This window comes from Neoarius graeffei, chromosome 23 (assembly GCF_027579695.1).
Source record: "Neoarius graeffei isolate fNeoGra1 chromosome 23, fNeoGra1.pri, whole genome shotgun sequence".
NCBI classification, from domain to species: Eukaryota; Metazoa; Chordata; class Actinopteri; order Siluriformes; family Ariidae; genus Neoarius; species Neoarius graeffei.
The window spans coordinates 11185391-11203752 of NC_083591.1; the positions used below are offsets into that span (position 1 = coordinate 11185391).

The 18362-nt window shown below is 43.6% G+C and overlaps 1 protein-coding gene across 1 annotated transcript in view; it reads left to right on the plus strand.

Annotated features, from left to right (window-relative positions):
- Window positions 1–1996: 1996 nt before the first annotated feature.
- The window catches only part of rbp2a (retinol binding protein 2a, cellular), a 29472-nt gene continuing 13106 nt past the window's right edge, over window positions 1997–18362 (plus strand). The window contains exons 1-2 of the mRNA XM_060905750.1: window positions 1997–2023; window positions 16233–16324. Of these exons, the coding sequence (XP_060761733.1) occupies window positions 16252–16324 (73 nt within the window). The 5' untranslated portion in view covers window positions 1997–2023; window positions 16233–16251. The remainder of the gene's footprint in view (window positions 2024–16232; window positions 16325–18362) is intronic.

An 18362-nucleotide genomic window follows, 5' to 3' on the forward strand; every position in this document is an offset into this window, starting at 1 on the left:
TCGACAGACCATCCATAATCTCCAGACACGTCTCCATCAAACTGGCACCACAGCTGACCGTAAGGAACCCTCCACAGAACTTGCAGGAGCTTGGTGCCATGTTGGTACAAATATGGCGGCGCATTCCCCAAGCTGTGTTCAGACGCATCATCCAATCCATGAGGAGACGTTGTATCGCAGTTGTGAACGCCCATGGAGGACACACCCGATATTGACATGATTTCATTAAGTTGTGACTCTCAGTTTTTGATCATGGACATTGTCGTCGCGTTTCCGGTGGAACCGATTCCATGACAAACATGATCTGTATGCAATAGCATCTTTAATGACAAGATAATTGAATACAATCGTTATTTCAAACCTATTTTCCAAAATGTTCAAATTATTGACTTTGAAACGAGTGTAAAGTTTTTATTTTTGTTGAGTATAGGTCTGAGGAAAATTGTGTACAAGTCAAATAGGGCTATATCAGTAATAGGGTACTTGACAAATAGAGGTGAAACAGGGTTTTTTTTTTTTTTTTGTTCCAATTTTCACACAAAATGTATGAAATTCTAATGTTCAAAGGCTTAAGTTTTTTAAACTGTTAGTGTTTTATAGAATTCCCCCCTCTTTCTGCTATGTTCTAAACCTTTTTCACAACCACAGACACACAATGTCCTGCGGCGTGACATCATATTACAGTAAAGATAAAATATACATATATTGCTGATTTCAACTGCAGATGACGTATGTTAAAGTTTAAGAAGCCCTTTCTCAAATGCCCGTTTTCCACCAAAGCAGTTCCAGGGCTGGTTCGGGGCCAGTGCTTAGTTTAGAACCGGGTTTTCTGTTTCCACTGACAAAGAACTGGCTCTGGGGCCAGAAAAACCGGTTCCAGGCTAGCACCAACTCTCTGCTGGGCCAGAGGAAAGAACCGCTTACGTCAGCGGGGGGGCGGAGTTGTTAAGACCAACAACAATAGCAAGACCGCGAAAGATCGCCATTTTTAAGCGACGAGAAGCAGCAGCTGTCCAAACGCAAAGTCATCCATTATTATTATTGTTGCTGCTGCTGCTTCTTCCGTGTTGTTTTTGCTTCGATATTCGCGCCAAGGTTTATGCAAACGCAGCGACGTAACTGACGTATACAGCGACGTAATGACGTGGCTCCCCTTAGCACCCCGAGCTATGGAAAAGCAAACTGGTTCTCAGCTGGCTCACAAGTTGAACGAGTTGTGAACCAGCACCAGCCCCGAACCAGCCCTGGAACTGATTTGGTGGAAAAGGGGTAAAAGTCATCATTGAAATCCAGGATACAGCTATTTTCGACAGCTGTTTTTCAGTTCACTCCTTACTTCGATTCCTTACCTTCTCTCACTCCCATGGAAATATTTTGTAAAATGCAAAAAAAAAAAAAATCTTACTGTTCTGTTTGGTTTTCTTATGATGGTTAAATTATGCAATGTTTTACAGGTACATCATGATAAAAATGAATTAACTTAATTAAAAGGCATTTAATTCCATTTTAAGTGATGTCACGCCACAGGACGAAGTGAAGCACAGTTCGGTCATAAGTGGCAATTTTCTTTAATAACTTATAAAGTGATTTGCATTTATATCATCACATGAGTTTAAAATATAACATATTAACGTTTGTTTTATTAGTAATTGATTTTGAACAAAAAGTGCAGTGAATACACATCAAGTTGTTCAGGTGATGGAGGCGTTTCATCCAAGATCGCCGCCAGGTCCTTTTTCATCTTTGTTTTTTTGTTTTTGTATTCCTCCATACCTCACGAAGTCTGTCTCGCTTTTGTTTCGGGAGTGAACTTGTATTTCGAGGCTTAATTTCTCCTTTTCTTGATATCTGTTGATAAAACAAACAACTGTTACATCCAGGCAAGTTTTGATATGAGCATTTATATGAATTCAGATTTAAACTCCCTCACTAACATCCTTTCCCTATATTAACTTATTTACTCTCTTCTTCTCTCCCTAAGGATCTCCTCAGGCCTCGCTTCATCCTGATTTCACCTCTCCTGGTACCTTCTTGACCTTTCTTTGCTCATTCCTAAACAAATCATAAAAGCATTTTAAAAGCAAGTATCAGAGATTGTTGGCCTTCCATATACAATAAACATGAATACAAATACATCATACGTTTTAATTTTTAAAATAACAGGACAAGAGCTTGAAATACATTTGCCTTAAGCATGTCACACTACAGGACAGGACGATCACACCACAGGACATTAACAGCATTGTGGCCATTTTGATCCCTTACTATACATGACTGACCTTGGAGCTAATGCTAACTGAATAATAATATTGTTTTTACCTTTTTATGTTTTTATATATATATATATATATATATATATATATATATATATATATATATATATATATATAAAAATCTCCTTCTCACCCCCGGCGGGGGGGTGGTATCCATGTCATCCTCAAGCTCGGGTCCTCTACCAGAGGCCTGGGAGTTTGAGGGTTCTGCGCAGTATCTTCGATGTTCCTAGGACTGCGCTCTTCTGGACTGAGGCTTCAGATGTTGTTCCTGGGATTTGCTGGAGCCACTCTCCCAGTTTGGGGGTTACTGCCCCAAGTGCCCCCACTACCACGGGGACCACGCAACCCTTGACCTTCCACATCCGTTCCAGCTGCTCTTTCAACCCTTGATACTTCTCAAGTTTCTCATGTTCCTTCTTCCTGATGTTGGCGTCAGCTGGGATCGCCACATCTATCACCACCACCTTCTTCTGCTCTTTGTCCACCACCACTATGTCCGGTTGGTTAGCCAGGATCTGTTTGTCAGTCTGGAAGCTGAAGTCCCACAGAATCTTGGCCCTGTTGTTCTCAGCCACCTTCTGTGGTATGGCCCATTGGGACTTGGGTATTTCTATTCCATACTGGTTGCAGATGTTCCTGTATACTATCCCAGCCACTTGGTTGTGCCTCTCCATGTACGCTGATCCAGCTAGCATCTTACACCCTGCTACTATGTGCTGGACTGTTTCAGGGGCTTCTTTGCACAGTCTGCATCTTGGGTCTGATCTACTCTGGTAGATCCTGGCCTCTATGGCTTTTGTGCTTATGGCCTGTTCTTGTGCTGCCATGATTAGTGCCTCTGTGCTGTCTGTCAGTCCTGCATTATCCAGCCACTGGTAGGATTTCTTGATATCAGCCACTTCCTCTATCTGACGGTGGTACATGCCATGTAGGGGTTTGTCTCTCCAGGTTGTCTGTTCCTCCTCCTCCTCTGCACTCTCATCAGGGTTCTGCTGCCTGAGACATTCACTTAGCAGTTCATCCTTTGGGGCCATCTTTCTGATGTATTCTCGGATTTTCGATGTTTCATCCTGGACCGTGGTCTTGACGCTCACTAGCCCTCGGCCTCCCTCTTTCCGCTTAGTGTATAGTCTCAGGGTGCTGGACTTGGGGTGGAACCCTCCATGCATGGTGAGGAGCTTTCTAGTCTTGATATCTGTGGCTTCTATCTCCTCCTTTGGCCAGTTTATGATACCAGCGGGGTATCTGATGACTGGTAGTGCGTACATGTTGATGGCTCGGACCTTGTTTTTACCATTCAGCTGGCTTTTCAGGACCTGCCTTACTCTCTGGAGGTATTTGGCTGTGGTTGACTTCCTTGTGGCCTCTTCATGGTTTCCATTAGCCTGTGGGATGCCAAGGTACTTGTAGCTGTCTTGGATATCACCTATGTTGCCCTCTGGTAGGTCAATCCCTTCAGTCCGGATCATCTTGCCTCTCTTTGAGACCATCCGGCCACACTTGTCCAATCCGAATGACATCCCTATGTCATCGCTGTAGATCCGGGTGGTGTGGATCAGCGAGTCTATTTCTCGCTCATTCCTGGCATACAGCTTGATGTCATCCATGTAGAGTAGGTGGCTGATTGTTGCCCCACTACGGAATCGGTACCCGTAGCCGCTCTTCGTGATGATCTGACTGAGGGGGTTCAGGCCTATGCAGAACAGCAGTGGTGATAGCGCATCTCCTTGGTATATGCCGCACTTGATGTTGACTTGGGCAATGGGTTTTGAGTTGGCCTCTAGGGTTGTCTTCCACATTTCCATTGAGTTCTGTATGAAGGTCCTTAGGTTCCTGTTGATCTTATACAGTTCCAGACATTCCAGTATCCATGTGTGTGGCATTGAGTCGTAGGCTTTCTTGTAGTCAATCCAGGCAGTGCACAGGTTGGTCTGTCTCTTCTTACAGTCTCGGGCGACTGTTCTATCGGCCAGTAGCTGGTGCTTGGCTCCTCTGGTGTTACTGCCAATTTCTTTCTGTGCCTCGCTCATGTATTGAGCCACATGCTTACTCATTTTTGCCGCAATGATGCCTGACAGGGCCTTCCATGTTGTGCAGAGACAGGTAATTGGCCGGTAGTTGGATGGGATGGGTCCCTTCTGGGGGTCCTTCATGATTAGGACTGTCCTGCCTTGGGTTAGCCATTCTGGATGGGTTCCATCCCTCAGCAGCTGGTTCATCTGTGCTGCTAGGCGTTCATGGAGTGCAGTTAGCTTCTTCAGCCAGTACGTATGGATCATATCGGGGCCTGGTGCTGTCCAGCTCTTCATCTTTGACACTCTTTCTTGGACGTCTGCCATTGAGATGGTTACTGGTTCTTGTTCTGGGAGGTTGCTGTGGTCAGCTCTTAGGTCCACTAACCATTGGGCATCGGTGTTGTGTGATGCCTTTCCAGTATTTTTCCACCTCAGCTCTTGGTGGGTCTGACCGGTTGTTGTTCCCCTGCCATTGAGAGTACACCTTGGCTGGTTCAGTGGAGAACAGCTTGTTTATTCTCCTGGCCTCTCCTTCCTTGGTGTATCTCCTCAACCGGGTGGCCAGAGCTGTTAGTCGCTGTTTGGCAGTTTCGAGTGCCTCTGGTATGGAGAGTGAGTTGTACTTCCTGGGCGCCCCTTTATTCACCATGTTCCCTTTCTGTAGTTCAGCTAGCTGGCTAACTTCTCTCCTTGCTGCCTTTATCTTGGCCTCTAATCGTCTCTTCCATGGTGGATACTGTTTATGTCCCGAGCCCACCTTGTGTCCAAGCATCTCCATGATTACTGCTGCTGTACTGTGTATCAGCTTGTTGGTCTCAGTGATGGTTCTTGTGGAGATTGTCTTCAGAGCAGCATTCACATCTACTAGTAGATCTTCTGAAGGTACTTGGCAACTCAGCTTCGGTATTCGTCGGGGGCTCCAGGTTTCCAGTTGGGTCACGATCTTCCTTCTCAGGTCAGCAGCTCTTGTGTTGAGGCTGTTAGCTGTTGGGGCTTGGTACCCAATCTCTGGTTGTGGGGATGATGACATCTCCCCGCTGACCTGTCTTCCTGGCTCCCCCTTGCCGTAGCATCGTTGTTGTATTTCATTAATCTCTAGTTGTGATAGCAGATTTCGATTATGGATGTTGGAACACTGGGCTAATAGCTGTTTCTTTGTTAGCCTTGATTGTGGGTTTCGAAGTATCCAATGGTCCCACATTCTCTGCATGTATCCCCTCTCTCTGGGATTGCTTGTATAGTAGCATTCCAGCAAATCCGTATTTTCTGTCCTCGTCCATCGATGTCTTGTTCCAGTAGCCCATTTCTCATCAGTTTGCCCTGGTTCCCTAGCAACTGACGCAGACCTTGTTGACCCGGGCGACGTCTGAGCCGGTATGACTCTATCAGTTATGTTTTCACTCATTCCTGAGGTAGGCTGATATATCATGAGGGGTTTTTGCCTAAGAACCCTTACTGGATGATGTTTTGCCCCGACCGGGATTCGAACCCCGATCTCCTGCGTCGTAGTCAGTGAGCATTACCACTGTACTATCCAGCTATATATATATATATATATATATATATATATATATATATATATATATAAAAAAATTTTTTAAACATTATTTTCTTAAATAAGAGCTGTCGCACTACAGGACACCAGAAATAGACACATACATTGTCTAACAGAAACATTGAAATCTGTAGAAATATTAATCTCTTAATACTCACCTTTCAAACTTCACAGCACTCCCCAATAACGGAGTTACTTCCTGGTAGGGGTTCAGCTTTGAAGACCCCTACAGCTGTCCATGCAACTGTCTGTTCAAAAAACCTGAACTTCCATGTCACGCCGCAGGACGGCATTTATGTTACAAAATTTAACTTGTAAATATTACTGTATAATGTTTTTGCAAGTCAAAACCTTTTTTTTAATTAGCTAATATTTGAAAATAATGCCAAAGCGCTTTTTTTTTTTTTTTTTTTTTTTTTTAAAGATTTTTTGGGGGCTTTTTTTCACCTTTTATTGGATAGGACAGTGTAGAGACAGGACAGGAAATGAGCGGGAGAGAGAGACAGGGAGGGATCGGGAAATTACCTCAGGTCGGAATCGAACCTGGGTCCCCGGATTTATGGTATGGCGCCTGAGCCACAACGCCCCCAATGCCAAAGCTTTTATGAATTATACCAAATGTTGCTGGTTTATTTTATAGCTGTTTATATTTCATATCTCATTCGTGTTAGTCATGCTGCAGGACATTTGGCATAACCTTAAAATAAACATGAACAAAAAATAGTTTTTCATCCAAAAGTAAATGTACAACATGAAATACTGTAATTTTCTTCATTTACTTAGTATTTTGGAAGGAAAAACACATTTTAGTAAGTATTTACACTGTTACACTAAAATCACACGTCATGTCAACCACCCAATACCCAAAGCCAATGATGGAGAGAGGCATCACAGTGGTTGATGTATGGGGTGATCTCCCTTGGCCCTGTGCTGACTATGAATGCATGGATTTTTTTTTTTAAAGCATCTTTGACTAAATACTCTCCCATCCATCCATTATCCATAACCACTTATTCTGTGCAGGGTAAGCTAGAGCTTATAGTTTGCCTATTCCAGCTGACTATGGGCGAGAGGTGGGGTATACCCTGGACACATCACCAATTCATGACAAGGCTGATACACAGAGAGACACAACCAATCACACCTAGTCAATTTAGAGCCACCTGCAGGTCTTTGGACTGTGGGGAAAACCGGAGGACCTGGAGGAAACCTATGCAGACGGGGTGAGAACATGCAAACTCCACACAGAAAGGCCCCCATCGGCCACTGGACTTGAACCCGGAACCTTTTTGCTGTGAGGCAACGGTGCTAACCGCTACACCACCGTTAAATACTCCTTTGCCAAAGTAACAAATAAAATGACGAACATGCTCCAGTTTGTTTCAAATGGAAAGGTGACTGTGAGAACAATGAGAATTCCAGTGGCATGGCTCTCTTGATTTGGCAGTATACTCTTTTGGTGGGGTGTGTGACTGTGTTCACTCCCTTTACAATGAAAACCTTAAATAGCAGCACGGTGGTGTAAGTGGTTAGCACTGTCGCCTCACAGCAAGTAGGTGCTGGGTTCGAGCCCACCGGCCGGCAAGGGCCTTTCTCTGTGGAGTTTGCATGTTCTCCCCATGTCTGCGTGGGTTTCCTCTGGGTCCTCCGGTTTCCCCCACAGTCCAAAGACATGCAGTTAGGTTAATATGGGATGGCCTTGGGCTGAGGTGGCCTTGGGCTGAGGTGCCCTTGAGCGAGGCACCTAACTCCCAACTGCTCCCCGGGTGCTCTTGGCATGGCTGCCTACTGCTCTGGGTATGTGTGTGTTGCAGAGGAATTTCACAAGTGTGTAATGAATAAAGTTGTCCTTTCTTTCTTTGGTGTGTCAGCAGAAGTCACATAAGTGGTTGCACTTTGGTGTCCACTTTCAGCCCATTAAACTGTCATCATTAAAGTTTGATTTCAATATAAATACACCTGCTCCTTTATGGGCCTAAAGTTTGCTGCACAATATACCAACACAAGCAACATCATTGAGGCCAAGGAGCTATGAAGTATGGGACAAAGTTCAAGGAAAGTATTAATCAAGGGTTAGTTATTAAAACATATAGTAAGCAGTTCATATTAAATCAGTTTTCCCTGCCTGGTTCGAGGCTAAATTACATTTATACCGTAAAAGATGGCCTTTTGCACATTTCTTATAGAGGGTATCAGTCTTGCATCAAATCGTGAGTTCCACTGTATGCAGAATTTTGCATGCATGTCTGCACAGTGTTATATTTTTAGGGTTAGCATGGCCTGTGGTGGTGGTGGGAGGTAGAGGTGATGTCTTTTCACTGGACCGGGATCCCTGGTAGCACCCATGCAGGGTTCTAACTCGGCCATTTCAGCCTAGTTAGTTTCCCTGCCATGGCTTTATGGAATAAAGACAATCCATTTGAACCATTGTGTTTGCCAGTTGGAGAGAACAAATATGTAGAAAAAATGTTCTCTGGTAGGGCGGCACGGTGGTGTAGTGGTTAGCGCTGTCGCCTCCCAACAAGAAGGTCCGGGTTCGAGCCCCGTGGCCGGCGAGGGCCTTTCTGTGCGGAGTTTGCATGTTCTCCCCGTGTCCGCGTGGGTTTCTTCCGGGTGCTCCGGTTTCCCCCACAGTCCAAAGACATGCAGGTTAGGTTAACTGGTGACTCTAAATTGACTGTAGGTGTGAATGTGAGTGTGAATGGTTGTCTGTGTCTATGTGTCAGCCCTGTGATGACCTGGCGACTTGTCCAGGGTGTACCCCGCCTTTCGCCCGTAGTCAGCTGGGATAGGCTCCAGCTTACCTGCGATCCTGTAGAACAGGATAAAGCGGCTACAGATGAGATGAGATGTTCTCTGGTCTGCGGAGGCACATCACTACATTTGGTGGAAACTCAATACAGCCCATCACTCTAAGAACACCCACATTGTTTAATAAGATCCTAGAGAATGAGAAAATGCCAAATGAATGGAGAAAATGTGCTAGTCCCAATATACAAGAATAAGGGAGATGTACAGAGCTGCAGTAATTATAGAGGAATAAAATTGATGAGCCTTACCATGAAGCTATGGGAAAGGGTATTGGAGACTGCTACCTCTCTTCTCAATCTGTGAAGAACAGTACGGGTTTATGCCAAGGAAGAGCACGTTGGATGCAATTTTTGCTTTAAGAATGTTAATGGAGAAGGCCAGAGAAAGCTACATTGTGTGTTTGTAGACCTGGAGAAGGCATACTATAGAGTGCCGAGAGATGAGTTATGGTATTGTATGAGAAAGAGTGGAGTGAATGAGAAGTATATTAGTGGTGCAAGACATGTACGAGAACAGTGAAACAGCAGTGAGGTGTGCAGTTGGAACAACTGAATGGTTCAAGGTGAAGGTGGGACTCCATCTGCTTTGAGTCCTTTCTTGTTTGCCATAGTGATGGATAGCTTGACGGACGAAGTGAGGCAAGAGTCACCATGGAACATGTTTGCGGATGATATTGTGATATGTGGTGAAAGTAGAAAGGAGGTTGAGCTGGGTTTGGAGAGATGGAGGTATGCATTGGAATGAAGGTTAGCAGAAGCAAAACAGAATACAAGGATACAAGGAGTAGTCGTAAAGAAAATTGGTGAATTCAAGTACCTGGGGTTAACTGTGCAGGAAAATGGGGGCTGCGATAGTGAGGTGAGAGAGAGTGCAGGCAGGGTGGAGCAGTTGGAGAAGGATTTTGGGAGTCATTTCTGATAGGAAAGTAGCGAGACCAGCTGTGATGTATGGATTGGAGACCATACCCTTAACAAAGAGACAGGAGGCAAAGTTGGAGGTGACGGAGTTGAGGATGTTAAGGTTTGTGATGGCATTGACCAGGTTGGACAGGATAAGGAACGAGCACATCAGAGGAACAGCACATGTGGAGAGCTTGGGAATTAAGCTAAGAGAGATGAGACTGAGATGGTACGGGCACATCCTGAGAAGAGATGCAGAGCATGTTGGAAGGAGAATGTTGAGGTTGGAGCTGCCAGGCACACGAAAACAAGGAAGGCCAAAGAGGAGATGCATGGGTGTGGTGAGAGAGGACATGAAAGTGGCAGGTGTGGTAGAGAAGGATGCGGAAGACAGGGAGCAATGGATACGAAAGATCCGCTGTGACGACCCCTATTCAGGAGCAGCCAAAAGAAGACGACGACTCTAAGGACACCTGCATAAAGCATGGTGGTGGTAGCATCATATTGTGGGGATACTTTTCATCAGTAAGGACTGAGAAACTGGTCAGGCTTGAGAGCAAGATGAATGGAGACAAATACAGGGCAATCCTAAAAGAGAACGTGTTTCAGTCTGTTCGAGATTTGACACTGGGTTAGAGGTTCACTTTCCAGCAGAACAAGCCTAAGTATGCTGCCAGAGCTACAATGGCATGGTTCAAAACCTGAATGTGATAGAACGGCTGCCAATCATTCTTTGAGAATGGTATGACGGCATTTAAAAATTACTGTTCAACAGTTTCCATCTAATTTCAGTGCGACTCAATTATTTTTCCAGTTCCAGTGGATTATTTAAAATATTCTTAATTTTATAGGCATATGACCTGAGGTCCCAGTGTCTGCGTGGGTTTCCTCCACAGTCCAAAGACATGCAGGTTAGGTTAACTGGTGGCTCTAAATTGACCGTAGGTGTGAATGTGAGTGTGAATGGTTGTTTGTCTCTGTGTCAGCCCTGCGATAACCTGGCGACTTGTCCAGGGTGTACCCCGCCTCTCGCCCGTAGTCAGCTGGGATAGGCTCCAGCTTGCCTGCGACCCTGTAGAACAGGATAAGTGGCTACAGATAATGGATGGGTGGATGGATGGATGACCTGAGGTTGGTTTTCTCTTCTGTACTGTAACCAGCCTTAGAAAATGTGGTGAGTCACTGATAAGCTGATAGTGTGTATTTATCAAAAGATCTGGTTTATGCAACTATCCAGCTCCACGACCACCACAAACATGGTGTTATATCGAGGTTTGTGTCGTATTTTAACTACATAGTACTCAAGTAAATGTAATCATTATCGTTAGATTTTCCCTCCACTTCGATGGAGAAAAATGATAGAAAAGGAATAAGATAATTTAGAGTTGTTTTAAAGATTTATTTGAATCTTGTCTAAATGTTTGGTTTTTACCTATATGTAAGTAATTTTTTCAGAATATAGACTTTTTTTAGGGTTAAAAAAAAATTATGGTTCCTTATTCCACCATAATGTATTCAGAATGTGCAAAATGCTTTCCCTCAAAATAAATCCCATCTTAAATGATAATCATGGCATACAAAGACTATTAATCACTGGCTGAAAAACTCCATGGTCTTCTGAAGTTGACTTGGCATGCTTTAGTAAATTAGATTTTCATCAGCAAATTACAATGTCTTGCAAAAGTATTCATTCCCCTTGGTGTTTGTCCTGTTTTTATCGCATTACAAACTGGAATTAAAATTAATTTTTGGAGGGTTAGCACCATTTGATTTACACAATATGCCTACAACTATAAAGGTAAAAATTGTTTTATTGTGATTAAAAAAAAACCCAAAACAGAAATCTGGAGTGTGCATAGGTATTCACCCCCTTTCGTATGAAACCCCTAAATAAGAGCTGGTCCAACCAATTCACTTCATAAGTCGCATAATTAGTTAATTAAGATCCACCTGTGTGCAAAGTGTCACATGATCTGTCACATGATGTCTGTATAAATCAACCTGTTTTGGAAGGACCCTGACTCTGCAACACAACTAAGCAAGCAACATGAAAACCAAGGAGCCTCCAAACAGGTCAGAGACAAAGTTGTGAAGAAGTATAGATCAAGGTTGGATTATAAAAAAAAAAAAAAACTTTGAATATCCCAGGGAGCGCCATTAAGTCCATTATAGCAAAATGGAAAGAATATGGCACCACTACAAACCTGACGAGAAGGCCACCCACCAAAACTCACAGACGAGGTAAGGAGGGCATTAATCAGAGATGCAACAAAGACACCAAAGATAACACTGAAGGAGCTGCAAAGATCCACAGCGGAGATGGGAGTACCTGTCCATAGGACCACTTCAAGCCATACACGCCACAGAGTGGGGCTTTATGGAAGAGTGGCCAGAAAAAGTCATTGCTTAATAAAACGTGTTTGGGGTTTAAAACAACAGCATGCGGCAGACTGCCCAAACACATGGAAGATGATTATCTGGTCAAATGAGACTAAAATTGAACTTTTTGGCCATCATTGGAAACGCCATGTGTGGTGCAAACCTAACACCCTGAGAACACCATTCCTACAGTGAAGCATGGTGGTGGCAGCATCATGCTGTGGGGATGTTTTTCATCTGCAGGGACAGGAAAGCTGGTCAGGACTGAAGGAAAGATGGATGGCACTAAATACAGGGCAATTCTGGAGGAAAACCTGTTTAAGTCAGCCAGAGGTTTGAGACTGGGACGAAGGTTCACGTTCCAGGACAATGACCCTAAACATACTGCTAAAGCTACACTGGAGTGGTTTCGAAGCAAACATTAAAATGTCTTGGAATGGCCTAGTCAAAGTCCAGACCTCAATCCAATTGAGAATCTGCGGCGTAACTTGAAGATTGCTGTCCACCAACACAACCCATCTAACTTGAAGGAGTTGGAGCAGTTTTGCCTTGAGGAATGGGCAAAAATCCCAGTGGCTAGATGTGCTAAGCTAATAGAGACATACCCCAAGAGACTTGCAGCTATAATTGCAGCAAAAGGTGGCTCTACAAGTATTGACTTTGGGGAGTGAATACCTATGCACACTCCAGATTTGTTTTTTCATCTTAATTATTGTTGGTCACAATAAAAAAAAAAAATTAAGTTGTAGGCATGTGTCAATCAAATGGTGCTAACCCCTCCAAAAATCCATTTTAATTCCAGTTTTTAATGCGACAAAACAGGACCAACACCAACCGGGATGAATACTTTTGTAAGACACTGTAAATGCCATTCTCTTGTTTCTCTGGTTCCAATCACATTGACTCAATGTTTCTTACAAATATCAATGTGATTTATGTGAGCCATTAATGAAGCCTAAATCTCATATTGATGCTGTATTAAAAAATTTAGCATTTCATATGAACTCCTCTGTTTAAACACTGCATTCTATCTTGTGTGTAGTGTTTTTTTTTTTTTTTTTTTGAGAGTAGGTTCATGTCATAAAACTTGTCTGGAGCAAATGACATATCTTTCTGTTTTCGGCGTATGGACTAAAAAATGTTCCGCTGATGTTGCATTGCAAATCAGTAGTGATGCTGAAAAAGAAATGGAACCTTTTATGTCATGAAAACTTAACGGTATATTATTACACCAGTATTTTTTGAGAATTTAATTAGGAGTGTCCGTTAACTCTGACAAGACCATGAAGCAAGAAATGGGAAGCAGGAAGTTGTACTTAATTCTTTGTGAAACAGGTAGTCCTTGTAGTTAATACAGTATGAATGTAAAATGTGTTCAACTTGGAGGTCCTCATACTTAAGCCCTTTGCTCCTCTTGGGTGCATAGGCCGTTGACGAACAACCTCCGTTTCACTCTGTTGGTGGCTTTCTGTTCAAGCTCTCCCCAGTTCAACCCTCTCTCAGACATTTCTGCCTCTATGCTTCTTCTCCAGCTGTTCCTGGGGCGACCTCGTTTCCTTTTCCCTTGGGGGTTCCACTTCAGGGCTTGACGGGTGATGTCTGTGGCAGGTTTTCTGAGAGTGTGACCAATCCAACTCCATTTTCTTCTCTGTATTTGTACATCTATGGGGTCTTGATTTCTTTTCCATAGATCCACGTTGCTCACTCTGTCTTTCCACCAGATGTTTAGTATCCTTCTGAGGCAGGAGTTGATGAATGTTTGTAGCCTGTGTGTTGTGTGTTTTGTTGTTCTCCATGTTTCAGACCCATACAGCATCACCTGTTTCATGTTGGAGTTGAAGATGCGCATCTTAGTGTTTGTGGAGATGTTCTTTGAGCTCCAGTTGGAGGTCCTCATGCTTGAGAATTTAATGTAAAGTTTGAATCCCTGAATATGAAATCATTGTCCAGAATATCCTACAACATAGAGCATATGGATGTCAGATTCCAGTCCTGTATAGTTTAGCACTTTACCTCATTTCATACGCCTGCTTCAGTCATCAGCTTCTCTTATGACCAAGGTGTGTTCGAAGAGGGAAAACACAAATCTCTGTAGGGCTGTGGTCTTCCTGGACTAAAGTTATCCTCCCTCTTATAGCATTTTCAATTAGTTTTATCTGTCAAACTGCATTAGGTACTAGCACTCGAGAATAAGCTCTTACACTCGATATGAGTAACCTCTTGGTCAGGGTCAAAGTGTATCCAGAGCATATACCGGGATGGATGGGGCACCATGTGTACACACACACACTTGCACCTAGGGGCAATATATCTTAACCAAATCCATCCATTATCTGTAGCCGCTTATCCTGTACTACAGGGTCACAGGCAAGATGGAGCCTATCCCAGCTGACTATGGACGAGAGGTGGGGTACACCCTGGACAAGTCGCCAGGTTATCGCAGGGCTGACGCAGACAAACAACCGTTCACGCTCCCATTCAAATTCACACCTACGGTCAATTTGGAGCCACCAATTAGCCTAACCTGCATGTCTTTTGGACTGTGGGGGAAACCAGAGTACCCGGAGGAAACCCATGCAGACACGGGGAGAACATGCAAATCACACAGAAAGGCCCTCGCCAGCTGCTGGGCTCAAGCCCAGGACCTTCTTGCTGTGAGGTGATGGTGCTAACCACTACACCACCATGCCGCCCTTAACCAAATCCACCTACCTTTATATTTCTGAGAGGTCAGAGGAAACCAGAGAACCCAGAAGAAACCCATATTGCAACACAGAGAACATGCACAGATGTTAATTGCTCCATGTACTACTTGAATTCAAATGTTTAAAAAATGGTCTTAAAGTCTAAAGCCCTTCCCGCACCATATGGCGCATTAGGTGACGCCAATCTCTGTAGCCCTCAGCCTCTCACATAGCTAGGGTTACAGTCAGGGGCTGGTCCTCTGGTAACCACAAGAGTTTGACTTCCCACTCACATCTGTATTGTGGTGTGCCTTGCTAGACACATTTTTACACTGGTCTTTGGTGTGACCCGACCACGAGTAGAACTCGCGAGCTCCCAATCAAGAGGCGGACACGCTAACCACTAGGCCAACTCACGGTTTTAGCACCGTTTTAAAAAATGGTGCTAAAAATTAATAAATTTATATTTTCAACATTTTAATAATAGCATTTTGTCTCTTTTGAGACTCTTTCATGAGCTGTACCAACACTGGATCAGTTGCAAAGATTCACAGTAGCAGATTCGGATGCAATGACTGTCATCATGCCTACAGTTTTCCTCCATAAGTGCAGGATGGTTACTTTCCTCCCTCCCTCCCTCCTTCCCCTTCTGGCTCCCAGGAGGATAAGACTTGGCTATAGATAGAACTTTCAACATAATGACCCCAAGGATACATTTCAGTGAACAGAACTGGTTGCAGGAACACAAAAAAAACCCAGTGTTTTGCAAGGTTTAAGACCACGACTTTTAATATTGTACATACACCAGTACCAAGTTTGAACTTTACTTCAATTTTCTCATCTTGACCACCAGGGAAATGTGTTGCTGTACTTTTCTGCATTGAAGCTGCCAGTATTAAAATGGATCTTGTGTTCAAGCTAGCATTTGAAACTCAGAATTGAGGCTTTTTTCTCAATACGAAGTGGACGTTTTTTGAAAAACAAATTTACAAAAGTTCAAAAAGTCCGCACTTACTGTTATACCACTGTGATCGGATTTAAATTCCACTGTTAACTGCCGTCTGCCATGACCTGGCGACTTGTCCAGGGTGTACCCCGCCTCTCGTCCATAGTCAGCTGGGATAGGCTCCAGTTTGCCTGTGACCCTGTACAGGATAAGTGGCTACAGATAATGGATGGATGTTAACTGCTGTATGTGTCAATTTATTTAATCTGTAAAGAGATGGGTGGGTGAATTGATTTATAACAGTGTTCACTTAACACACAACGCTTATGATCTAAAGGTGGACACTGTGACACCTGCAGTGATAAGAGCTGTGAAAAAAAAGACGGATATGAGTTACATCATCCCGTCATCAAGACTTCAGTGTCTCCGTTTGGCCGAAAGACACCACAGTGCAAAAGGGTATTTCTGAGACTTTTAAGGGTTTCTAAGTAGTTAAAAGGTGAGTTAACATCATCGACAATGCCCCATGTCTCCACTCAAGGCCTTATCAGTTGAACTTTGACACAGAAGTCCACGTTGTGACACGCAAACGATTCCAGATATAAATAGCCAGCTTTGGATTGATCCAACCCTAGATCCTTTCCAACTCTGCTTCCCCATCACACAGCCTCACTCACACCACCACAATGCCTGCTGACTATAACGGGAAATGGGAGATGGTGAGCAACGAGAACTTTGAGGAACTCATGAAAGCACTGGGTGAGTACTTTTCTTTATCACTGCAGTTCAAGAAACACAAATCTGAATTTATTTGCCTGTACTTTTATGCAGGGGGGAAAAAAAAAACCATTATCAGACCTGATGTGAGAGAAGATCTTAAATAAAATGGTTTCTCAAGGACTCTTTGGATGGTTTCTATTTATAATATTTCCTTCATATTTACTTCATTTCTATACTAAGTAACTTTAAAAACGCACAATGGAATTCAACACCATATCACTTTAGATCCATGCATATATTTGAAATTTATGATATTGTATGTAATGCACACACATCTTGAAACATCGATAAAGGACATTTATTGTCAAACTCAAGAATTAATTCACAATAAAAAAATTCAAAGTGACAGCTGGTCCATGTTCGGACCGTCATGCTGGAGATTCTGGGTCTGTGTCGTCCAGGGGTCTCAGCAGCAGTGACTGAGGGTGTCAGGAATCTGTCACGGAGGTGAGCTAGCCTGATGTGCTGATCCTGAACTGGCGTCGTGACTCGAGGCTGACCAGGGCGTGGATGATCCCTGGTGCTCCCTGTCTGTCTGTAACGCTGACTCAAACGGGAAATGGTCGAATGATGAACACCGAAGTGCCGGGCGACCTCTGTCTGTGTACTTCCGGCACGCAACATCCCGATGGCCTGTTCACGTTGATTTTGGCTTAGGCGTGGCATCTTCAATAATGACAATTTTCCCATCATTTCCCCCGGGTATTTATAAGCAGGATTGTGTGTGTTCATTCATTCATTCATTCATTCATTATCTCTAGCCGCTTTATCCTTCTACAGGGTCGCAGGCAAGCTGGAGCCTATCCCAGCTGACTACGGGCGAAAGGCGGGGTACACCCTGGACAAGTCGCCAGGTCATCACAGGGCTGACACATAGACACAGACAACCATTCACACTCACATTCACACCTACGGTCAATTTAGAGTCACCAGTTAACCTAACCTGCATGTCTTTGGACTGTGGGGGAAACCGGAGCACCCGGAGGAAACCCACGCGGACACGGGGAGAACATGCAAACTCCACACAGAAAGGCCCTCGCCGGCCACAGGGCTCGAACCCGGACCTTCTTGCTGTGAGGCGACAGCGCTAACCACTACACCACCGTGCCGCCCTGTGTGTGTACAGTGTATGCAAAATTTGTTTGAAAATTAAAGCCTGTCCATGTCATTGACTACCCGAGTCATATTGTACGTTATTGAGTACAACTCCCTTAAATTCTGATTTGAGCACAGATTTGGAACTTATTCGGGCGGAACCAAGTTATTTTTCCATTGTGATACGTTTCTTTTCTTCTTGAGATAAACTCAGCACGAATTCAGCAAGTTTTATCAATGTGCGTTTTTAAAGTTACTTAGTGTATTTCTAAAAACGGTCCTTTTGCAAAAGGGAAAACCCTCTATAGGGTCCTTTCTTTAACCAATTTTTTTAACGGTTTTTCAGTTGAGGCATTAAAAAAAACTTCATTGTGAACTTAAAAACTACGTTAATATTCGCAAGACAGTCTTGATCTATATGATAACTGCAAAATTCTTTATCAAAATCAAAGTATGTTCAGGTCATTGTGTGTTTAGTGATGAGACTGATAAGATAACTGGTTATCTTGCTTGCACTTTGACTCCACATGCATATGCTACCCTGCCAACAACAAAAACCTCACGCGCTCTAATATTTGATCGGACCGCCTTTAGCTTTGATTACAGCATGCATCTGCCATGGCGTTGTTTGTTTCAATAAACTCATGCAATGTCACAACATTTATTTCAATCCAGATTTGTATTAATTTTTCACTGAGATCTTGTGTTGAGGATGGGAGAGTCAAATCACTGCGTCGAGTCTTCTCCAGCACATCCTAAAGATTCTCAGTGGGGTTAAGGTCAGGACTCTGTGGTGGCCAAGTCATGTGTGAAAATAAGTTCCTGAACCACTCTCACAATCTAAGCCCTAATTTTTTATGCCATCAGGTTAGGAAAAAAACATTGATGAGAACCTGGTCATTCAGTGCATTTCAAGTTGTCA